A 22,719-nucleotide genomic window follows, 5' to 3' on the forward strand; every position below is an offset into this window, starting at 1 on the left:
GACTAGTGAATTAATATGGGTATACAAATTCAAATGAAGAGATTTGAATTCAAATTCATGTTTTATGAAAAGGTTCCCATATTTCTCTCTCTTCTCACTATGAGTTTGGAGTCATTTAAACAGAAGTGCACATTTTTTTACTGCTAAAATGTATGCATACATAATCTCATTCATCACAATAAAACCGTGCAAATTACAGGCTTGAAATGATCAACATTACTAAATGTAGCACAAAACCATGCATTAGTTAGTATCCCTTCTGTAAGAAGTTAGTTAGTTCCAAGTTAAAAGAGAAAAGGTTAAAATGTAAGAAACCGATAAGGCCAGGCCATTGAGACCTGTACGACGACAAATCTGTCAACAAAAATCTGTCCATGAAACAAATACAAAAACCAACAATACAACCGTTTTCAAATCCACAGAACAATCTTCAAATCTGTCAAATTCTTTATTCTAGCCATATCTATGGCATCTCTCCATTTACCGAGACCATTGAAAGTTTCTGATTGGCAATTATAAAAATGACCTTGACTGCCAGCAAGAATAATAGACTGAGCATCATTATTATAGCTGCTCGCTCGTCTTCAATAGTAAGGTACCTGCATTTAGACAAGCGAGAACTACAGGAAAACCAAATACTGTGAGAAGGAAACATGATGGTGCATTAACGCAGCTGTTCAATGCCTGTATACCAAGAGAGAAGAGGCATTATAGAGCTGTATCTGATTGGGTTACTTCACTTATCACCAGGGCCAGGTCACTATGGCTGAGTCTACACAGGCAGCCCAATTCTGATCTTTTTTATCTCAATAATTTGTCTTTTGATCTGATGTGAAAAGATATGATGTGATTGGTCAAAAGACAAATTAGTGTGAAAAAAATGTCAGAATTGGGCTACCTGTCTAAACACAGCCTATGGGCCTCATACAACCTCATTCACCTCGCAGAGCACCATGCTCCATACTGTAGTAAGGCCCCCAGAAAACGTGCTGCTAGCAGGGGTATTGCTTAGGTACATCCATGTGCCTCAGCATTTCAAATCCAACAAGTTCGCAATCCTCACTGTGCTGTAGTCTTAACGCCCTGCTTTGCACAAACTAGATGCGTATAGCAATAACCTTTCAATGTTCATTTGAGTAAATAACAGAATACTTTTTACAGTACATTATGTCATCAAAATACAGTTTTTCTTAATATTGAGTTCATTAAATTGTGTACACAAACCTCCAGGATGCATGACAAACTCGCTTAAACTTGTCTAGATGTTACACGTGTATCTACTGGTTCTTTTTTGGATGTCCTGGTGAAACCACCCTACCGTATTCTCAATTATTGAAAATGTTTTGCAGTTGACATTTTCTAATCAAGCAAATGGGTAGTCTTTTTTTATGAAGTTACTTAAACCTCCATTTCCAATGTTATTGGTTGCTACACAAACCAGTAGAGACAGGAGTAAAATAAGTAGTATGACAACTGGGGCTCTAGGATACATTACAAATGGGGTACGACGTTTAACAGAAATTGATTTTTCGTTTAAATGGGCCTGAACTGGAACTACCTAATGAAATTAGTCAGAACTTGCCATAACTTGACTGACCAAGTGTTGCTTTCTATTGAAATAATTCAAACATTTGTTGGCCTTTGTCTTGCTAGCCCATTTAAAGGACAGTTAAGCTATTATGAAAACATACAGTAGTAACTATACTTACAAAAACTATTGTGAATACTTACCAATTCAAACTTCTGACCACATTCGTTTTTGGCAGAAAACATTATTTTGCAGAATAATTGGACACACTGGTTAATGTTGGTTTGGGCAACCACTTAAGATTGGAGATGGAGTATGGATGTTTTTATTAGATATGTAGCTGATTAAAATTACAAGACGTCTGGTTAACTTTATTGGATGCAGCTGTGTAACTCTACCTTTTTATCAAATTATAAAATAACTTAAAAGTGAATTAACTGACTTGCCTAGTTAAATTGAATTAAATATTCTAAAAGTAATGCAGCAGAAGTTCACCATTTTCTAATAGATAAATCCAGGAATTGTCATGCATTTTGTCCTGCACCGCAACATTGCAATGCATTAAATGCATAGTAGAAAGTGATTCTGACACAAGTTTGTTCTATAGTATTCCAAACTTTTGTGCTGTGAATTTCGCTACACCCGCAATAACATCTGCTAATCATGTGTATATGACCAATACAATTTGATTTGGTTTGATTTGAATTAGTAGGAGCTGACAGGCTTATGTTTTTATGTATTTTATATCACAATATCAAGTAAATCTTACATAACCAACATGTTCCATTTCAGGACTGCACCAGTAGATTTCTGCCCTCCAGTACTCTCGCTTCCGTTCTACTCTGCAGTGTCTGGATCCCTGTTAGTAAGAGCAGGCAATCCAATTTGTATTGATATCCATCCCATGTTAAAGCCTGAGGACGTTACATAACACAAAGTTAAGGCACTTCTGTGGAATTCAAGAACATTTCCCACTACCAAACTCAAGCTAAGCCTTAAAACCAAATATAGACGTCGGATGTAGGGCAAGTTGGACGAGATTCATAACATTAGCTGCAATTGCAATTGGTATGAATGCAGATCTCTAAAAGAAAGCAGTGTTTATCTTTGTTGGGCTTAAGTGATTATGGTTTGTTCTTGAGGAGGCAGGGCTGTCCAAAATAGCAATGGTAATGCTGAACGTAAACAATGTGATGACGTACCAATTCCTTACGACCTATTTGTATTGGGAGGAAAGCTTGTTCTCTCTTGTGCTCTTGAACCAATTGTATCACCCATGCTATTAGCTGTAATCCTGCCTATATCCTGTAAAGACGTACCTGAAATCTCATACTGTACATGTACAGTTGAAGTCGGAAGTTTACATACACTTAGGTTGGAGTCATTAAAACTCGTTTTTCAACCACTCCACAAATGACTTGTTAACAAACCATAGATTTGGCAGGTCGGTTAGGACATCTACTTTGTGCATGACACAAGTCATTTTTCCAGCAATTGTTTACAGACAGACTATTTCACTTATAATTCACTGTATCACAATTCCAGTGGGTCAGACGTTTACATACACTAAGTTGACTGTGCCTTTAAACAGCTTGGAAAATTCCAGAAAATTATGGCTTTAGAAACTTCTGATAGGCTATTTGAAATAATTTGAGTCAATTGGAGGTGTACTTGTGGATGCATTTCAAGGCCTACCTTCAAACTCAGTGCCTCTATGCTTGACAACATGGGAAAATCAAAATAAATCAGCCTCAGAACAAGTCTGGTTAATCCTTGGGAGCAATTTCCAAATGCCTGAAGGTACCATGTTCATCTGTATAAACAATAGTACGCAAGTATAAACCACCATGGGACCACGCAGCCGTCATACCGCTCAGGAAGGAGACACTTTCTGTCTCCAAGAGATTAACGTATTTTGGTGTGAAAAGACCTTGTGAAGATGCTGGAGGAAACAGGTACTAAAGTATCTATATCCACAGTAAAACGAGTCCTATATCGATATAACCTGAAAGGCAGCTCAGCAAGGAAGAAGACACTGCTCCAAAACCGCCATAAAAAAGCCAGACTACGGTTTGCAACTGCACATGGGGACAAAGATCGTACTTTTTGTAGAAATGTCTCTGGTTTGATTAAACAAAAATAGAACTGTTTGGCCATAATGACCATCGTTATGTTTGGAGGAAAAAGGGGGATGCTTGCAAGCCGAAGAACACCATCCCAGCTGTGAAGCACAGGGGGTGGCAGCATCATGTTGTGGGGGTGGCTGCAGGAGGGACTGGTGCACTTCACAAAATAGATGTTATCATGAGGAAGGAAAATTATGTGGATATATTGATGCAACATTTCAAGACATCAGTCAGGAAGTTAAAGCTTGGTCGCAAATGGGTCTTCCAAATGGACAATGACCCCAAGCATACTTCCAAAGTTGTGGCAAAATGGCTTAAGGACAACAAAGTCAAGGTATTGGAGTGGACATCACAAAGCCCTGACCTTAATCCTATAGAAAATGTGTGGGCAGAACTGAAAAAGCGTGTGCGAGCAAGGAGGCCAAGAAACCTGACTCAGTTACACCAGCTCTGTCAGGAGGAATGGGCCAAAATTCACCCAACTTATTGTGGAAAGCTTGTGGAAGGCCACCCGAAACGTTTGACCCAATTTAAATAATTTAAAGGCAATGCTACCAAATACTAATTGAGTGTATGTAAACTTCTGACCCACTTGGAATGTGATGAAAGAAATAGAAGCTGAACTAAATCATTTTCTACTATTATTCCAACATGTCACATTCTTAAAGTAAAGTGGTGATCCTGACTGACCTAAGACAAATTATTTTTACTAGGATTAAATGTCAGAAATTGTGAAAAACTGAGTTACAGTGCCTTGCGAAAGTATTCGGCCCCCTTGAACTTTGCGACCTTTTGCCACATTTCAGGCTTCAAACATAAAGATATAAAACTGTATTTTTTTGTGAAGAATCAACAACAAGTGGGACACAATCATGAAGTGCAACGACATTTATTGGATATTTCAAACTTTTTTAACAAATCAAAAACTGAAAAATTGGGCGTGCAAAATTATTCAGCCCCTTTACTTTCAGTGCAGCAAACTCTCTCCAGAAGTTCAGTGAGGATCTCTGAATGATCCAATGTTGACCTAAATGACTAATGATGATAAATACAATCCACCTGTGTGTAATCAAGTCTCCGTATAAATGCACCTGCACTGTGATAGTCTCAGAGGTCCGTCAAAAGCGCAGAGAGCATCATGAAGAACAAGGAACACACCAGGCAGGTCCGAGATACTGTTGTGAAGAAGTTTAAAGCCGGATTTGGATACAAAAAGATTTCCCAAGCTTTAAACATCCCAAGGAGCGCTGTGCAAGCGATAATATTGAAATGGAAGGAGTATCAGACCACTGCAAATCTACCAAGACCTGGCCGTCCCTCTAAACTTTCAGCTCATACAAGGAGAAGACTGATCAGAGATGCAGCCAAGAGGCCCATGATCACTCTGGATGAACTGCAGAGATCTACAGCTGAGGTGGGAGACTCTGTCCATAGGACAACAATCAGTCATATATTGCACAAATCTGGACTTTATGGAAGAGTGGCAAGAAGAAAGCCATTTCTTAAAGATATCCATAAAAAGTGTCGTTTAAAGTTTGCCACACGCCACCTGGGAGACACACCAAACATGTGGAAGAAGGTGCTCTGGTCAGATGAAACCAAAATTGAACTTTTTGGCAACAATGCAAAACGTTATGTTTAGCGTAAAAGCAACACAGCTCATCACCCTGAACACACCATCTCCACTGTCAAACATGGTGGTGGCAGCATCATGGTTTGGGCCTGCTTTTCTTCAGCAGGGACAGGGAAGATGGTTAAAATTGATGGGAAGATGGATGGAGCCAAATACAGGACCATTCTGGAAGAAAACCTGATGGAGTCTGCAAAAGACCTGAGACTGGGACGGAGATTTGTCTTCCAACAAGACAATGATCCAAAACATAAAGCAAAATCTACAATGGAATGGTTCAAAAATAAACATATCCAAGTGTTAGAATGGCCAAGTCAAAGTCCAGACCTGAATCCAATCGAGAATCTGTGGAAAGAACTGAAAACTGCTGTTCACAAATGCTCTCCATCCAACCTCACTGAGCTCGAGCTGTTTTGCAAGGAGGAATGGGAAAAAATTTCAGTCTCTCGATGTGCAAAACTGATAGAGACATACCCCAAGCGACTTACAGCTGTAATCGCAGCAAAAGGTGGCGCTACAAAGTATTAACTTAAGGGGGCTGAATAATTTTGCACGCCCAATTTTTCAGTTTTTGATTTGTTAAAAAAGTTTGAAATATCCAATAAATGTCGTTCCACTTCATGATTGTGTCCCACTTGTTGTTGATTCTTCACAAAAAAATACAGTTGTATATCTTTATGTTTGAAGCCTGAAATGTGGCAAAAGGTCGCAAAGTTCAAGGGGGCCGAATACTTTCGCAAGGCACTGTACATGTATTTGGCTAAGGTGTATGTAAACTTCTGACTTCAACTGTATATTCGTGCACACAAAAAACACAATTGACTTATGTTGAACTAGGCTGATTGAGACCACTAAAAAGTACTCTTGTAAAATGTGTGTGGTGCCTGTGCTAACCAGCATTACCTAAAGGCTCTTACTCAGTGATAAACCCCCTGAAGGTAACATTGTCTATAGTAGTCTATTGGGTTCTATGATTCAGACCAACCCGGGGCTGTCTACACACAATTAGCAATGAGGGAGTTTAGCGAGTCTCACCCCACAACTGTACAAAAAACGGAGACTTTCCTGCTTTAGCAATATCAACAACTTATTCAGTTTATCCACTTCTACAGTCCTACTCACACACGCGGACACATAAGTAGCCAACATATGAAAATAATATTTTAATGTGGCTTGTGTTTTTTTAATAACTACCCAAAATTACCAAACATTCCTTTACCACAATGCCTCTTTCAAATGTATGTAGCTAAAGCAAGCATGCACACTAGTCAGAATTTAATACAAACATTATGATGCATATTGAGAACAAAAGGCTACAGAGCACAAGATCAAAATGATTCCAAGCACATTTCTAAGCTGTCCACAATAGTTGGATGTTCCTAAAAAAAACAATGGATGTAAATAATTGTCTCACTGTGGTTTTTAAAGACTTAAACCTGGATATTGATAACAACATCTTCTCTCTCATCTTCTTGCGTAAGTGATAAGAGAGCACACACTGCTGCCCATATGGACATAATGCCACCCATATGGACATAATGCCACCCATATGGACATACTGCTACCCATATGGACATACTGCTACCCATATGGACATACTGCTACCCGTATGGACATACTGCTACCCGTATGGACATAATGCCCCCCATATGGACATACTGCTACCCATATGGACATACTGCTGCCCATATGGACATACTGCTACCCATATGGACATACTGCTACCCGTATGGACATAATGCCATCCATATGGACATACTGCTGCCCGTATGGACATACTGCTACCCGTATGGACATACTGCTGCCCGTATGGACATACTGCTGCCCATATGGACATACTGCTACCCATATGGACATACTGCTGCCGGTATGGACATACTGCTACCCGTATGGACATACTGCTGCCCATATGGACATACTGCTACCCATATGGACATATAGGGCAATCGGAAAGTATTCAGACCTCTTGACTTTTTCCACGTTTTGTTATGTTACAGCCTTATTCTAAAATGTATAAAATAATGTTTTTTTCCTCATCAGTCTACACACAATACTCCATAATGACAAAGCCAAAACAGGTTTTTAGAAATGTTTGCAAATGTATTACAAATAAAGGACAGAAATAGCTTATTTACATAAGTATTCAGACCCTTTGCTATGAGACTAGAAATTGTGATCAGGTCATGTTTCCATTGATCATCCTTGAGATGTTTCTACAATGGATTGGAATCCACCTGTGGTAAATTCAATTGATTGGACATGATTTGGAAAGACGCACACCTGTCTATATAAGGTCGAATAGTTGACATTGCATGTCAGAACAAAAAACAATCCACGAGGTCGAAGGAATTGTCCGTAGAGCTCCGAGACAGGATTATGTAAAGGCACAGATCTAGGGAAGTGTACTAAAAACGTCTACAGTTGGCCTCCCAGGTGGCACAGTGGCACCACCAGAGACTCTGGGTTCGCGCCCAGGCTCTGTCGTAACTGGCCGCGACCGGAAGGTCCGTGGGGCAACGCACAATTGGCATAGCGTCGTCTGGGTTAGGGAGGGCTTGGCCGGTAGGGATGTTCTTGTCTCATCACGCACCAGCGACTCCTGTGGCGGGCCGGGTGCAGTGCGCGCCAGCCAAGGTTGCCAGGTGCACGGTGTTTCCTCCGACACATTGGTGCGGCTGGCTTCCGGGTTGGATGAGCGCTGTGTTAAGAAGCAGTGCGGCTTGGTTGGGTTGTGTATTGGAGGACGCATGACTTTCAACCTTCGTCTCTCATGAGCCCGTACGGGAGTTGTAGCGATGAGACAAGATAGTAGCTACTAACAATTGGATACCACGAAATTGGGGAGAAGAAGGGGGTAAAAATTCAACAACAACAAAAATGTCTGCAGCTTTGAAGGTCCCCAAGAACACAGTGGCCTCCATCATTCTTAAATTGAATAAGTTTGGAACCACCAACACTCTTCCTAGAACTCTAGAGCTCTGTCAGAGTGACCATCGGGTTCTTGGTCACCTCCCTGACCAAGGCCCTTCTCCCCCAGTTTGGCAGGTTAACCTTCTCCCCAGTCGGAGGCCCTGTGCGCTCTAGAAACGGGTGGCCAAACTGAGCAATTGGGGGAGAAGGGCCTTGGTCAGGGAGGTGACCAAGAACCCGATGGTCACTCTGACAGAGCTCTAGACTGTGGCCAAACTGAGCAATTGGGGGAGAAGGGCCTTGGTCGGGGGGAGGTGACCAAGAACCTGATGGTCACTCTGATGGTCACTCTGACAGAGCTCTAGAGTTTCTCTGTGGAGATGGGAGAAACTTCCAGAAGGACAACCATCTCTGCAGCATTCTACCAATCAGGCCTTTATGGTAGAGTGGCCAGACGGAAGCCACGCCTCAGTAAAAGACACATGACAGCCTGCTTGGAGTTTACCAAAATGCATCTAAAGGACTCTCAGACAATGAGAAACAAGATTGAACTATTTGGCCAGAATGCTGCTAGGAAACCTAGCACCATCCCAACGGTGAACCATGGTTGTGGCAGCATCATGCTGTGGGGATGTTTTTGGGGGATGTTTTTCAGCTGCAGGGACTGGGAGACTAGTCAGTATCAAGGGAAAGATGAACAGAGCAAAGTACAGAGAGATCCTTGATGAAAATCTGTTTCTAGAGCGCACAGGGCCTCCGACTGGGGAGAAGGTTACCCTTCCAACAAGACAACGAGCTTAAGCAAACAGCCAAGACAACGCAGGAGTGGCTTCTGGACAAATCTCTGAATGTCCTTGAATGGCCCAGCCAGAGTGCGGACTTGAACCCAATCAAACATCTCTGAAGAGACTTGAAAATAACCTGACAGAACTTGAGAGGATCTTCAGAAAATAATGGGAGAAACTCCCCAAATACAGGTGTGCCAAGCTTGCAACGTCATACCCAAGAAGACTTGAGGCTGTTATCGCTGCCAAAGGTGCTTCAATAAAGTACTGAGTAAAGGGTCTGAATACTTATGTAAATGTAATATTTCCCAAAAAAATTATACATTTGCAAAAATTTCTAAAAACTGTTTTTGCTTTGTCATTATGTGGTATTGTGTGTAGATTGATGAGTGATGTTTTAAATGCATTTTAGAATAAGGCTGTAACGTAACAAAATTTGTAAAAAGTCAAGGGGTCTGAAAACTTTACAAATGCACTGTATACACCATTTCATACCTGAAACAGCCATTCTTAGCTTTCTTTACCTTATTAAACTTTGGCAAATCTTGGTGGACAGACTTTCAAATTCTATACACATCCGTAGACATGGTTTATTATGAACAAACCTCATTGCCATTAGCTAGCTCTTATCACCATATGAGACCCAGATAAACCAAAACTTGAGCCGAATGCACAGAATTAAGGCAAATGTCACTGTCTTAGACAAAACCAACAACATAGAACAAAAAAATTGTTGAACGACTCAGACGAACAGACATGAAAGAAATCGTTATATCTTTACATTGATTACTAAAAGTACATTTCAGAAACTGCAGGTACAGTACCAGTCAAAGGTTTGGACACACCAACTCATTCAAGGGTTTTTCTTTATTTTTACTATTTTCTACATTGTAGAATAATAGTGAAGACATGTGTACTGGGTCATTGTCCTGTTGAAAAACAAATGATAGTCCCAGAAAGCGCAAACCAGATGGGATGGCGTATCGCTGCAGAATGCTGTGGTAGCCATGCTGGTTCAGTGTGCCTTGAATTCTTTATAGATTACAGACAGTGTCACTAGCAAATCACCATCATACCTCCTCCTCCATGCTTTATGGTGGGAACCGCACATGCGGAGATCATCCGTTCACCTACTCTGCGTCTCACAAAGACACGGCGGTTGTAACCAAAAATCTCAAATTTGGATTTCCACAGGTCTAATGTCCATTGCTTGGGTTTCTTGGCTATAGCAAGTCTCTTCTTATTATTGGTGTCCTTGAGTAGTGGTTTCTTTGCAGCAACTCGACCATAAAGCCCTGATTCACGCATTCCTCTGAACAGTTGCTGTTTTGATGTGTCTGTTACTTGAACTCTGTGAAGCATTTATTTGGTCTGCAATATGAGGTGCAGTTAACTCTAATGTAATTCTGGGTCTTCTATTCCTGTGGCTGTCCTCATGATAGCTAGTTTCATCATAGCTGATAGCTAGTTTCATCATAGCTGATAGCTAGTTTCATCATAGCTGATAGCTAGTTTCATCATAGCTGATAGCTAGTTTCATCATAGCGCTTTTTTCAACTGCACTTCAAGAAACTTTCAAAGTTCTTGACATTTTCCACATTGACTGACCTTCATGTCGTTATGATGGTCTGTCGTTTCTCTTAACTTATTTGAGCTGTTCTTGCCGTAATATGGACTTGGTCTTTTACCAACTAAGGCTATCTTCTGTATACCACCCCTACCTTGTCACAACACAACTGATTGTCTCAAACGCATTAAGAAGGAAAGACATTCCACAAATTAATATTTAACAAGACCCACCTGTTTACTGAAATGCATTCCAGGTGACTACCTCATGAAGCTGGTTGAGAAAATGCCAAGACTTTGCATAGTTGTCATCAAGGCAAAGGGTCGCTATATATAGATTTGTTTAACGCTTGTTTGGTTACTACATGATTCCATATGTGTTATTTTATAGTTTTGATGTCTTCACTGTTATTCTACAATGTAGAAAATAATAAAAATAAAGAAAAACCCTTGAATGAGTTAGTGTTTCTAAACTTTTAACTGGTACTGTATGTATCATTTAGCCAAACACCGTTGACAAATGAGTCAGTGGTTGTAGAGATGTTACTTTTTGTCAAGTGCTACTCGCAGGCAAATGTTAGTCAATGAAAGCAAATTCTAAGATAGATTCTAATACATGTTTGAGATATGTACAGAACATTTAGAAAAGAAATAGGCCATGCTCTCTCTGAGACATGAAAGAAATAGTTCCAATATGGAAATACCGGTATGGAAGCTAACGTCCTCTGTCTCCCAGTCCCAGATTTACTGGCTCCAGGATTTGGCGAGTCTCTGGGCTCAGAGAACTGGTTCTAAGTAAAACAAAATGTAGCCAGTTTTTTATATGAACAGGTCTTCTGATGAACTCTGAGAACTCTACCCCAATGTACTTGGCTGTTAACATATAGCACCAGGATGGATTAATTCATTCATTAATTAATGTAATCAGGCTTACATCATCACTTGTCTAGTTTCAAAAATAGCCCCTACTCACTTGGGGCTACTTAAATGTTCACTTCACTTCAAACATCCAACCATTGCTTAATTCACAATTAGCTTATCAAACAGTTTGAAACAAGAGCTTGCAGCTAAAAATACAGGTATGACAACAAGGCATGCAGAGAGATAATATCGAGCACAAATATGTGTTTACCTACCAGCTGAAGAAAGGTATTCTCCAATGACCTGTACTCAGGAGAGCTTTTGTTGAACAGGTCCTCTGAAAACATCATGTTAGTGACTCGCAAACTAAAAAACACCACCATTTCTTTGGCTTTTCCTGTACTGGCCATTAAAGGAGTGTTCATGTGTGTGAGTGCTGGGGGTGCGGTGGACTCAAATGGGCCTTCTAATCCACTGCCAAACTCGTCCAGCGTATTGGCGGCTTCTGTACCGTCCTCTACTTTTTCTACATCCTCCTGCATGTCCGAGTCATTAGAGATATCCACGTCTCTCTCAATTGGTTCCTCTTCTTGGAGAGTGTCCCATCCTTCTGAAGGTCCAGGGGGAATATTTGCTGAGGGGACTTCCTCAGGCTCTGCTTGGATGACATCATCCTCAGATAAAGGCATGTTTGGTGATTGTGTAGCAGTGGTGAATGTTTCGATGGATGCAGGTTCTACGTGTAGAGATGCTGTAGTGGTGATCATTTGATTGTCTCCGTCTGGTTGCTTCTCTAAAGCCGCCTCAGTAGTTGTGGGTCCTTTTTAAATAAAATAAAAATATCAGAAAATGACATACAAATCCATTTCAATCAAAAAGATTGAAATTGAAATCAAAAAATGCTTCCATAAATTTTGCCACTTGGTTTATAAGCAGAACATTACCTTCATCTTCCTTAGATTCAACAGTTGGGAGGGTCTCCTCAGCATCTTCCTCAGGGGGGAAGAGAGTAATCATTTTGGTGGTAGGCTGTTCTGTAACAGCCATTCTTGTAACTGGTGGCCAAACCCAAAGGTAGTCCTCTGTCGCATCCACAGTCTTCTCTATATCAATCGTCTGCTCTGTAGCATCCACTAGAGGCTGCTCTACCTCAATCGTCTTCTCTGTAGAATCCACTGCAGGCTCCTCTACATCAAGCGTCCTTTCTGTAGCCTCCACCTCAGACGTCTCTTCTGTAACATCCACTGCAGGCTCCTCTACGTCAAGAGTCCCCTCTGTAGCCTTTACCTCAATCGTCTCCTCTGTAATATCCAGCGGCTCCTCTACTGCAATCGTCTCCTCTGTAACATCCACAGCAGGCTCCTCTACCTCAATTGTCTCCTCTGTAACATCCACTGGAGGCTCCTCTACTTTAAACGTCTCCTCTGTAACATCCACTGCAGTCTCCTCTACATCAAGCGTCCTCTCTGTAGCCTCTACCTCAGTCGTCTCCTCTGTAACATCCACTGTAGTCTCCTCTATGTCAAGCATCCTCTCTGTAGCCTCTACCTCAATTGTCTCCTCTGTAACATCCACTGCAGGCTCCTCTACCTCAGTCGTCTCCTCTGTAACATCCACTGCAGGCTCCTCTACCTCAGTCGTCTCCCCTGTAACATCCACTGCAGGCTCCTCTACCTCAATCGTCTCCTCTGTAACATCCACTGCAAGCTCCTCTACGTCAAGCGTCCTCTCTGTAGCCTCTACCTCAGTCGTCTCCTCTGTAACATCCATTGCAGGCTCCTCTACCTCAGTCGTCTCCTCTGTAACATCCACTGCAGGCTCCTCTACCTCAATCGTCTCCTCTGTAACATCCACTGCAGGCTCCTCTACCTCAGTCGTCTCCCCTGTAACATCCACTGCAGGCTCCTCTACCTCAATCGTCTCCTCTGTAACATCCACTGCAGGCTCCTCTACGTCAAGCGTCCTCTCTGTAGCCTCTACCTCAGTTGTCTCCTCTGTAACATCCACTGCAGGCTCCTCTACCTCAGTCGTCTCCTCTGTAACATCCACTGCAGGCTCCTCTATCTCAAGCACCTCCTCTGTAGCCTCTACCTCAAGCATCTCATCTGTAGCCTCTGCCTCAAGCATCTCATCTGTAGCCGCCACTGGAGGCAACTCTACTTCTTCTGAGGGAGGACTCTCACTAAGTTCCTCTTGGGGAGAATTGGGAGTTACTTCAATGGCAGGGGAGGCAGTGGTAGCCTCAGTGAGGAGAACAGTAACTGAGTCACCTAAAGGCACAACAGTGAGTTCCTCGGGTGTGTCTGTAAAATCTTTAAGAAATTCCTCTCCGACAGCAACAGTTGGTAAGAAACCTTCAGTGTGCCCAACAACCTCCTCTAGCAAGGTCTCCAAGGTAGTCGCTTCCAACTCATTGCGTAGAGAAACAGTGGGATCTGAAGGGAAAATATAAAAGTTAGACTTTCTTCAAAGATTATATCCCAGTTGACCTGAGCTTTAAATGAAGCTTACCAGGTTCAAAACTGAGTGTTTGTATGTCCACAGGCAGGGATGTCTCTTCGCTCAAGGCCTTGGAGACCAGATCCTTCAGTCTGTGCCCGTTTGTGTAAATAACTGTCCCTGTGCCTGGTTCTAGAGTGGTTTTAGATTCTGTGTCATGGTCTTCTCCATTCGTCTCAAACACCACAGCATAGCGGACTGACACATCATCAGATCTGTCAACAAAGCAGAGCTTATATTAGGGAAATAGTACAGTGCCTTGCGAAAGTATTCGGCCCCCTTGAACTTTGTGACCTTTTGCCACATTTCAGGCTTCAAACATAAAGATATAAAACTGTATTTTTTTGTGAAGAATCAACAACAAGTGGGACACAATCATGAAGTGGAATGACATTTATTGGATATTTCAAACTTTTTTAACAAATCAAAAACTGAAAAATTGGGTGTGCAAAATTATTCAGCCCCTTTACTTTCAGTGCAGCAAACTCTCTCCAGAAGTTCAGTGAGGATCTCTGAATGATCCAATGTTGACCTAAATGACTAATGATGATAAATACAATCCACCTGTGTGTAATCAAGTCTCCGTATAAATGCACCTGCACTGTGATAGTCTCAGAGGTCCGTTAAAAGCGCAGAGAGCATCATGAAGAACAAGGAACACACCAGGCAGGTCCGAGATACTGTGGTGAAGAAGTTTAAAGCCGTATTTGGATACAAAAAGATTTCCCAAGCTTTAAACATCCCAAGGAGCACTGTGCAAGCGATAATATTGAAATGGAAGGAGTATCAGACCACTGCAAATCTACCAAGACCTGGCCGTCCCTCTAAACTTTCAGCTCATACAAGGAGAAGACTGATCAGAGATGCAGCCAAGAGGCCCATGATCACTCTGGATGAACTGCAGAGATCTACAGCTGAGGTGGGAGACTCTGTCCATAGGACAACAATCAGTCGTATATTGCACAAATCTGGCCTTTATGGAAGAGTGGCAAGAAGAAAGCCATTTCTTAAAGATATCCATAAAAAGTGTTGTTTAAAGTTTGCCAGTTTGGGAGACACACCAAACATGTGGAAGAAGGTGCTCTGGTCAGATGAAAACAAAATTGAACTTTTTGGCAACAATGCAAAACGTTATGTTTAGCGTAAAAGCAACACAGCTGAACACACCATCCCCACTGTCAAACATGGTGGTGGCAGCATCATGGTTTGGGCCTGCTTTTCTTCAGCAGGGACAGGGAAGATGGTTAAAATTGATGGGAAGATGGATGGAGCCAAATACAGGACCATTCTGGAAGAAAACCTGATGGAGTCTGCAAAAGACCTGAGACTGGGACGGAGATTTGTCTTCCAACAAGACAATGATCCAAAACATAAAGCAAAATCTACAATGGAATGGTTCAAAAATAAACATATCCAGGTGTTAGAATGGCCAAGTCAAAGTCCAGACCTGAATCCAATCGAGAATCTGTGGAAAGAACTGAAAACTGCTGTTCACAAATGCTCTCCATCCAACCTCACTGAGCTCGAGCTGTTTTGCAAGGAGGAATGGGAAAAAATGTCAGTCCCTCGATGTGCAAAACTGATAGAGAACTACCCCAAGCGACTTACAGCTGTAATCGCAGCAAAAGGTGGCGCTACAAAGTATTAACTTAAGGGGGCTGAATAATTTTGCACGCCCAATTTTTCAGTTTTTGATTTGTTAAAAAAGTTTGAAATATCCAATAAATGTCGTTCCACTTCATGATTGTGTCCCACTTGTTGTTGATTCTTCACAAAAAAATACAGTTTTATATCTTTATGTTTGAAGCTTGAAATGTGGCAAAAGGTCGCAAAGTTCAAGGGGGCCGAATACTTTCGCAAGGCACTGTATGTATTTCTGACAGCTTTTATTATCTAAGCATTTTAGCAAATATAGCAAACGCCAAAGTTTGAGGGACCTCTGACTAATGTTTTATTATTCCTTTGCTAATGAGACAGCATTACTCTGTGCAGAGAGTGTGTATGTCTAATGGAGCCTGTTCAATGGAATGAAAGATTTGGCTGACTTGTTAGTACTTTCACAGTTCCTTGAACAACCTACCTAAATTCAACCAACCGAAATCCCAAAACACGAAGATCTTTATACCCAGGAAGTTTGTCAAAAACGTGAACCATCTGTGGAGAAAATACATGCTATGGTTATGTTTAGGTAACACATCTTTCTTCGATTTATGCAGCATTCTCTCTGGGGCAATAATCATTGTAAGCAAAATAACATCACACGAATGGAAAAGATATAGCCAATAAGGAAAAATAACTTTCATTATATTATGGCTCTCTCACTGTAGGATCATCTATGTGCCGTCAACAGACTTGCATTTTCTTTAGGAATCATTCATGAGCTTTACTTACACACTTTATCTTTCTGGAGTTACAAATCCAATTCAGTCTTTTGATGTTGCCCAATACACTGCTTGATTTACCCTTATCGTAAGCTTCTTAAAAAGCACAAGCTCATTTGCTCACAAGCTCATTTTGGACTCCCGAGTGGTGCAGTGGTCTAAGACACTCAGTGCTAGAGGCGTCACTACAGACCCTGGTTTTGTTCCAGGCTGTATCAAAATCGGCCATGATTGGGAGTCCCATAGGTCGGCGCACAATTTGCCCAGCATCGTCCGGGTTAGAGTTTGGCTGGGGTAGGCCGTCATTGTAAATAAGAATTTGTTCTTAACTGACTCGCCTAGTTAATTAAAGGTTCATATTAGAAATTCTAGACTAGGAAAAGGCATAAATAGTCATTCACAAATGTTGTATGTCTGCAAAATACATTTGCAATCCTTTCGATGCTGTTTTTGCTGAAGGAGCTTGTGATTATCTCAAATCACTGCTCACGTTTTCCTTTGTGCCTATGAAAATCAATATGCAATGAGGCTTCTTAAGGATTGTCCCACACAAGGCATACCTAATTATGTGGCCAACAATCCGTTCTTCAATAAAAAAGTATTACCTTAAGAATGTGATTTAAAAAATAAGAAAATAATCCTTTAGAGTAAAATTCTTACATGTGTGAATGTCTTAGTAATTTATCACACCAGGTTTCAAACCTGAGTCATCTGGGGGACTCAATACCTATGTTAGCCCATTGAGTTAAAGCCTAGGCATTGGCTCTGGGAGCTAAAATGAGTCAACAGGCCTCAGTCAAGTTTAGTCATTGTGTAGTTCACTAAACCCATCTCTGCAATAAAGGCTCATTTACTTGTTCATACTTAAGACTTTTCAAGAACATTTCCTCCCTGTTCGCCTCACCGTATCGTGGAGATTCCGTGTGATGTCATGGTACTGGGGAGCTGCAGGGTCTCTCAGAAGAAGTTCACTGTAGCCAGGGTCAGCTATGGTGACACTGAACTCCACTATCTGCTCCTCAATAACCGCCTCATCTGGTACAATGTTTGGAATCTCTGTTATCTGTGGAAAACAAAAGCAGCAATGTCATTTTCAACGGCCATCATTGAAACCATCAGCTTTCATTGAAGACTATAAAACCAAGGCAAGGTAGCTCTCAGAAAATATGATTTGACTTACGTCCCCTGCTTCATTCGGAATGATAAACAGTTCTGATGGAGTTTTCGAGCCTACAAAGAAAGCATTGTGCATTAATTCCAGAATGTTGTATTATTACATTTAACACACTGTATGGATGAATGTGGAGTACTTACATTTCTCAATCTCAGTTCCTCCAGCTGTTGGTACTTCACCGCTGGAAATCAAGAATAGATGTTTTACAACATTTACAATCAAACTGAAATGTACAAAAGGTCAAAAGGGGGTTTCTTGCTCTCTAGGTCTTGGTCCAGAATCCTACCATGATAATCCTGTCACCCAAGTTGTTTGGGCTGAGATGCACAGAGAAGGTGGGTCAGGTCAGAGTTGTATGTCAACTCAGGCCACCAGATGTACAGGCTCCAGGCAGTTTAGAGAGCTGAGGAGGGTTATTCCGAGTTTACCTGTTTTTGCCTTCTACCAATTAAATCAAATCAAATTGTATTTGTCACTTGCGCCAAATGCAACAAGTATAGATAGACCTTACCGTGAAATGCTTACTTACAAACCCTAAACCAACAATGTTGAGTTTTGTTTTTAAGTAAAAAAATATTTGAAAAATAAATAAATAAAATAAAACCATATAAATAAAAATAACACAATAAAATAACAATAATTATCTTGAGTTTTTTTGGTCATGATTACTTTTTACTATACTTTACTATAATTTAAACCTTTCGGAACAAATGTTTAGAGAAGCTTGTCTAGTCTCTGGAGATTGCTAGCATTTTAGAACTTTGTAGTGAAATCTAAAATAACAATAGGGTATGAAACATTGATTTGACATTTTTTTAACATCTATTTTGTTTTCAAACACCATATTAAATTAGAATACAATTGATTAAAAAAAAGGTAGTCAGTTAAATTCATGCCGGAAGGGTGTTGAGCATTAGTTTGAATTAAACATTGTAAGGCCTACTTTTTGTGATATCTCTAAATAACATCTAACATTTCTCTAACCTTTTCTCTACCTACCTACCTTTCTTTCTGGATCTTCTCCTGTTCAGCAACTCTCTAAAAAACAAACCGACACCCACATTTTAAATATAGAATAACATATCTCCATCACAGTTATTATCCCTCAATGTTACTCTTGTTACTATGATGCATGGGAATGCATGAAGGTTTTAGTACTCACTCTGGCCACCATGTCAATGTGTTCCTGGGTACTACTGAAGTTCCTGGCCACCTCATCCAGACAGAGAGAGCCATGCTGGCAGGCGTAGGTCCAGTGTTTGTACTCCTCGGAGGTAGGAACCCTGTCCAAGAAGATACGGAAGGCCTCCCATATCGCTTCCTGACAAACTAAAAGTATAGTCAAACATATCAGAACAGCTGAATAAAGACCTGTATGAGAACAATTCTTATCATATAGACCAAATGGCAAGTCAATATTTTGCATCTCATTATCGTATACGTGTAAGACGAGACTCAACAATGGAATCATTATGGCCTAGGTTTGGACAAAATATTTTGTCACATACCGTTAATATGATTGAACAGCTTTGAATATAATGTATCAGTTAAATGTTACTTCCCAATGTGGGAATGAAATGTACTCGTCCCTAATGGTCTGGAATGTTTGAAACGTGAATCACAAAAAGCACTACAGCTTTTGTTGTATTTATTTATGTTATGAGGAGCAACAACCACTTGAATTATCAAATATGTTTATGCCTTCGAGACATTCTCTTGCATTTTCATTTCATAAAGTGAAGTTATTATTTCCATGAGATATTCACTGTTTGAATACCCTCACCTCAATGTCACTCCATCCCTGAATTTAGCCAGTCACTCAACAGAATCTATGCATAAAATCTGCAAATGCATGACTTTCCGAGGGCTTATGAGAGGATTTAAGTGAACATCTTCAGTACCAGTCAAAAGTTTGGAAACACCAACTCATTCAAGGGTTTTTCTTTATTTTTACTATTTTCTACATAGTAGAATAGTAGTGAAGACATTAAAACTACGAAATAACACATATGGAATCATGTAGTAACTAAAAAAGGGTTAAACAAATCAAAATATATTTTACATTTTAGATGCTTCAAAGCAGCCTTGATGACAGCTTTGTGCACTCTTGGCATTCTCTCAACCAGCTTTATGAGGAATGCTTTTCCAACAGTCTTAAAGAGTTCCCGCATATGCTGAGTACTTGTTGAAAGTGTTCAAGTGTGCCTTGAATTCTAAATTCTAAATAAATCACTGACAGTATCATCAGCAAAGCACCACCACACCATCACACCTCCTCCTCCATGCTTCACGGTGGAAACCACACATGGGGAGATCATCAGTTCATTGTGTCTCACAAAGACACAGCGGTTGGAACCAAATATCTCAAATTTGGACTCATCAGACCAAAGGACAGATTTCCACCGATCTAATGTTCATTGCTCGTGTTTCTTGGCTCAAGCAAGTCTCTTTTGTTATTGGTGTCCTTTAGTAGTGGTTTCTTTGCAGCAATTCGACCATGAAGGCCTGATTCACAGTCTCCTCTGAAAAGTTGATGTTGAGATGTGTCTGTAACTTGAACTCTGTGAAGAACTTTTTGGGGCTGTAATCTGAGGTGCAGTTAACTCAATAAACTTATCCTCTGAAGCAGAGGTAACTCTGTGTCTTCCTTTCCTGCATCTGTTTATGCACACTAGGTAAGACCTGGGCGGCCATCCTCTATTTTGGTTAGCGAGCCAGGTGGTGCTAAAGGTTAGGTTAGACGTGGGAAGGCAGGCAAGGTAGGAGAGGGGATTCCTTAACTTTTACTTTCTTTGCTTTGGTTCCATCCAGCCCCTTTTCCCCATATCACCGTGTGTTAGAAATAATACATTCCCTGTAAACTGTATTTTTCTGTGCCTCAGTCGTCCTTCCCCGCACCTATGACCACATACAGTGGGGCAAAAAAGTATTTAGTCAGCCACCAATTGTGCAAGTTCTCCCGCTTAAAAAGATGAGAGAGGCCTGTAATGTTCATCATAGGTACACTTCAACTACAATAGACAAAATGAGAAAAAAAATCCAGAAAATAACATTGTAGGATTTTTTATTAATTTATTTGCAAATTATGGTGGAAAATAAGTGGTTCGGTCACCTACAAACAAGCAAGATTTCTGGCTCTCACAGACCTGTAACTTCTTCTTTAAGAGGCTCCTCTGTCCTCCACTCGTTACCTGTATTAATGGCACCTGTTTGAACTTGTTATCAGTATAAAAGACACCTGTCCACAACCTCAAACAGTCACACTCCAAACTCCACTATGGCCAAGACCAGAGAGCTGTCAAAGGACACCAGAAACAAAATTGTAGACCTGCACCAGGCTGGGAAGACTGAATCTGAAATAGGTAAGCAGCTTGGTTTGAAGAAATCAACTGTGGGAGCAATTATTAGGAAATGGAAGACATACAAGACCACTGATAATCTCCCTCAATCTGGGGCTCCACGCAAGATCTCACCCCGTGGGGTCAAAATGATCACAAGAACGGTGAGCAAAAATCCCAGAACCACACGGGGGGACCTAGTGAATGACCTGCAGAGAGCTGGGACCAAAGTAACAAAGCCTACCATCAGTAACACACTACGCCGCCAGGGACTCAAATCCTGCAGTGCCAGACGTGTCCCCCTGCTTAAACCAGTACATGTCTGAAGTTTGCAGAGAGCATTTGGATGATCCAGAAGAAGATTGGGAGAATGTCATATGGTCAGATGAAACCAAAATATAACTTTTTGGTAAAAACTCAACTCGTTGTGTTTGGAGGACAAATAATGCTGAGTTGCATCCAAAGAACATCATACCTACTGTGAAGCATGGGGGTGGAAACATCATGCTTTGGGGCTGTTTTTCTGCAAAGGGACCAGGACGACTGATCCGTGTAAAGGAAAGAATGAATGGGGCCATGTATCTTGAGATTTTGAGTGAAAACCTCCTTCCATCAGCAAGGGCATTGAAGATGAAACGTGGCTGGGTCTTTCAGCATGACAATGATCCCAAACACACCGCCCGGGCAACGGAGTGGCTTCGTAAGAAGCATTTCAAGGTCCTGGAGTGACCTAGCCAGTCTGCAGATCTCAACCCCATAGAAAATCTTTGGAGGGAGTTGAAAGTCCGTGTTGCCCAGCAACAGCACCAAAACATCACTGCTCAAGAGGAGATCTGCATGGAGGAATGGGCCAAAATACCAGCAACAGTGTGTGAAAACCTTGTGAAGACTTACAGAAAACATTTGACCTCTGTCATTGCCAACAAAGGGTATATAACAAAGTATTGAGATTAACTTTTGTTATTGACCAAATACTTATTTTCCACCATAATTTGCAAATAAATTAATAAAAAATCCTACAATGTGATTTTCTGGATTTTTTTTCTCATTTTGTCTGTCATAGTTGGAGTGTACCTATGATGAAAATTACAGGCCTCTCTCATCTTTTTAAGTGGGAGAACTTGCACAATTGGTGGCTGACTAAATACTGACTGTGTTTCGGGTTGTTGTCATGCTGGAGGACCCAGGCATGACCCATCTTCAATGCTCTTACTGAGGGAAGGATGTTGTTGGCTAAGATCTCGTGATACATGGCCCCATCCATCCTCCCCTCAATACGGTGCAGTCGTCCTGTCCCCTTTGCAGAAAAGCATCCCCAAAGAATGATGTTTCCACCTCCATGCTTCACGGTTGGAATGGTGTTCTTGGGGTTGTACTCATCCTTCTTCTTCTTCCAAACACAGCGAGTGCAAATTAATTACTTACAAATCATACAATGTGATTTTCTGGATATTTGTTTTAGATTCTGTCTCTCACAGTTGAAGTGTACCTATGATACAATTTACAAACCTCTACATGCTTTGTAAGTTGGAAAACCTGCAGAATTGGCAGTGTGTCAAATACTTGTTCTCCCCACCGTATGTGATGTTTTCCTGTTCCCATTAGATCCACACCCTTAAACTTAGCAAAAAAAGAAACGTCCCTTTTTCAGGACCCTGTCTTTCAAAGATAATTCGTAAAAATGCAAATAACTTCACAGATCTTCATTGTAAAGGTTTTAAACGCTGTTTCCCATGCTTGTTCAATGAATCATAAACAATTAACCTCTCTAGGCTAGGGGGCGGTATTTTCACGTCTGGATGAAAAGTGTTCCCAAAGTAAACTGCCTGCTACTCAGGCCCAGAAGCTAGGATATGCATATTATTAGTAGATTTGGATAGAAAACACTCTGAAGTTTCTAAAACTGTTTGAAGGATCTATG

General features: G+C 41.0%; 1 protein-coding gene across 3 annotated transcripts in view; it reads right to left on the reverse strand.

Annotated features, from left to right (window-relative positions):
• Positions 1-22,719, reverse strand: part of LOC110498385 (interphotoreceptor matrix proteoglycan 1) — a 33,643-nt gene that overhangs the window by 6,433 nt on the left and 4,491 nt on the right. For 2 of the 3 annotated variants that reach the window (XM_036955100.1, XM_036955102.1), the window contains exons 3-12: positions 18,623-18,789; positions 18,464-18,498; positions 17,601-17,641; positions 17,467-17,516; positions 17,191-17,349; positions 15,986-16,059; positions 13,918-14,120; positions 12,351-13,841; positions 11,682-12,226; positions 11,250-11,336 (exon numbers count right to left, since the gene is read on the reverse strand). In XM_036955100.1, the coding sequence (XP_036810995.1) occupies positions 11,250-11,336; positions 11,682-12,226; positions 12,351-13,841; positions 13,918-14,120; positions 15,986-16,059; positions 17,191-17,349; positions 17,467-17,516; positions 17,601-17,641; positions 18,464-18,498; positions 18,623-18,789 (2,852 nt within the window). The remainder of the gene's footprint in view (positions 1-11,249; positions 11,337-11,681; positions 12,227-12,350; positions 13,842-13,917; positions 14,121-15,985; positions 16,060-17,190; positions 17,350-17,466; positions 17,517-17,600; positions 17,642-18,463; positions 18,499-18,622; positions 18,790-22,719) is intronic. The other variant, XM_036955101.1, reaches the window with a different exon arrangement.

The sequence above is a fragment of the Oncorhynchus mykiss genome, chromosome 19 (assembly GCF_013265735.2).
Source record: "Oncorhynchus mykiss isolate Arlee chromosome 19, USDA_OmykA_1.1, whole genome shotgun sequence".
NCBI classification, from domain to species: Eukaryota; Metazoa; Chordata; class Actinopteri; order Salmoniformes; family Salmonidae; genus Oncorhynchus; species Oncorhynchus mykiss.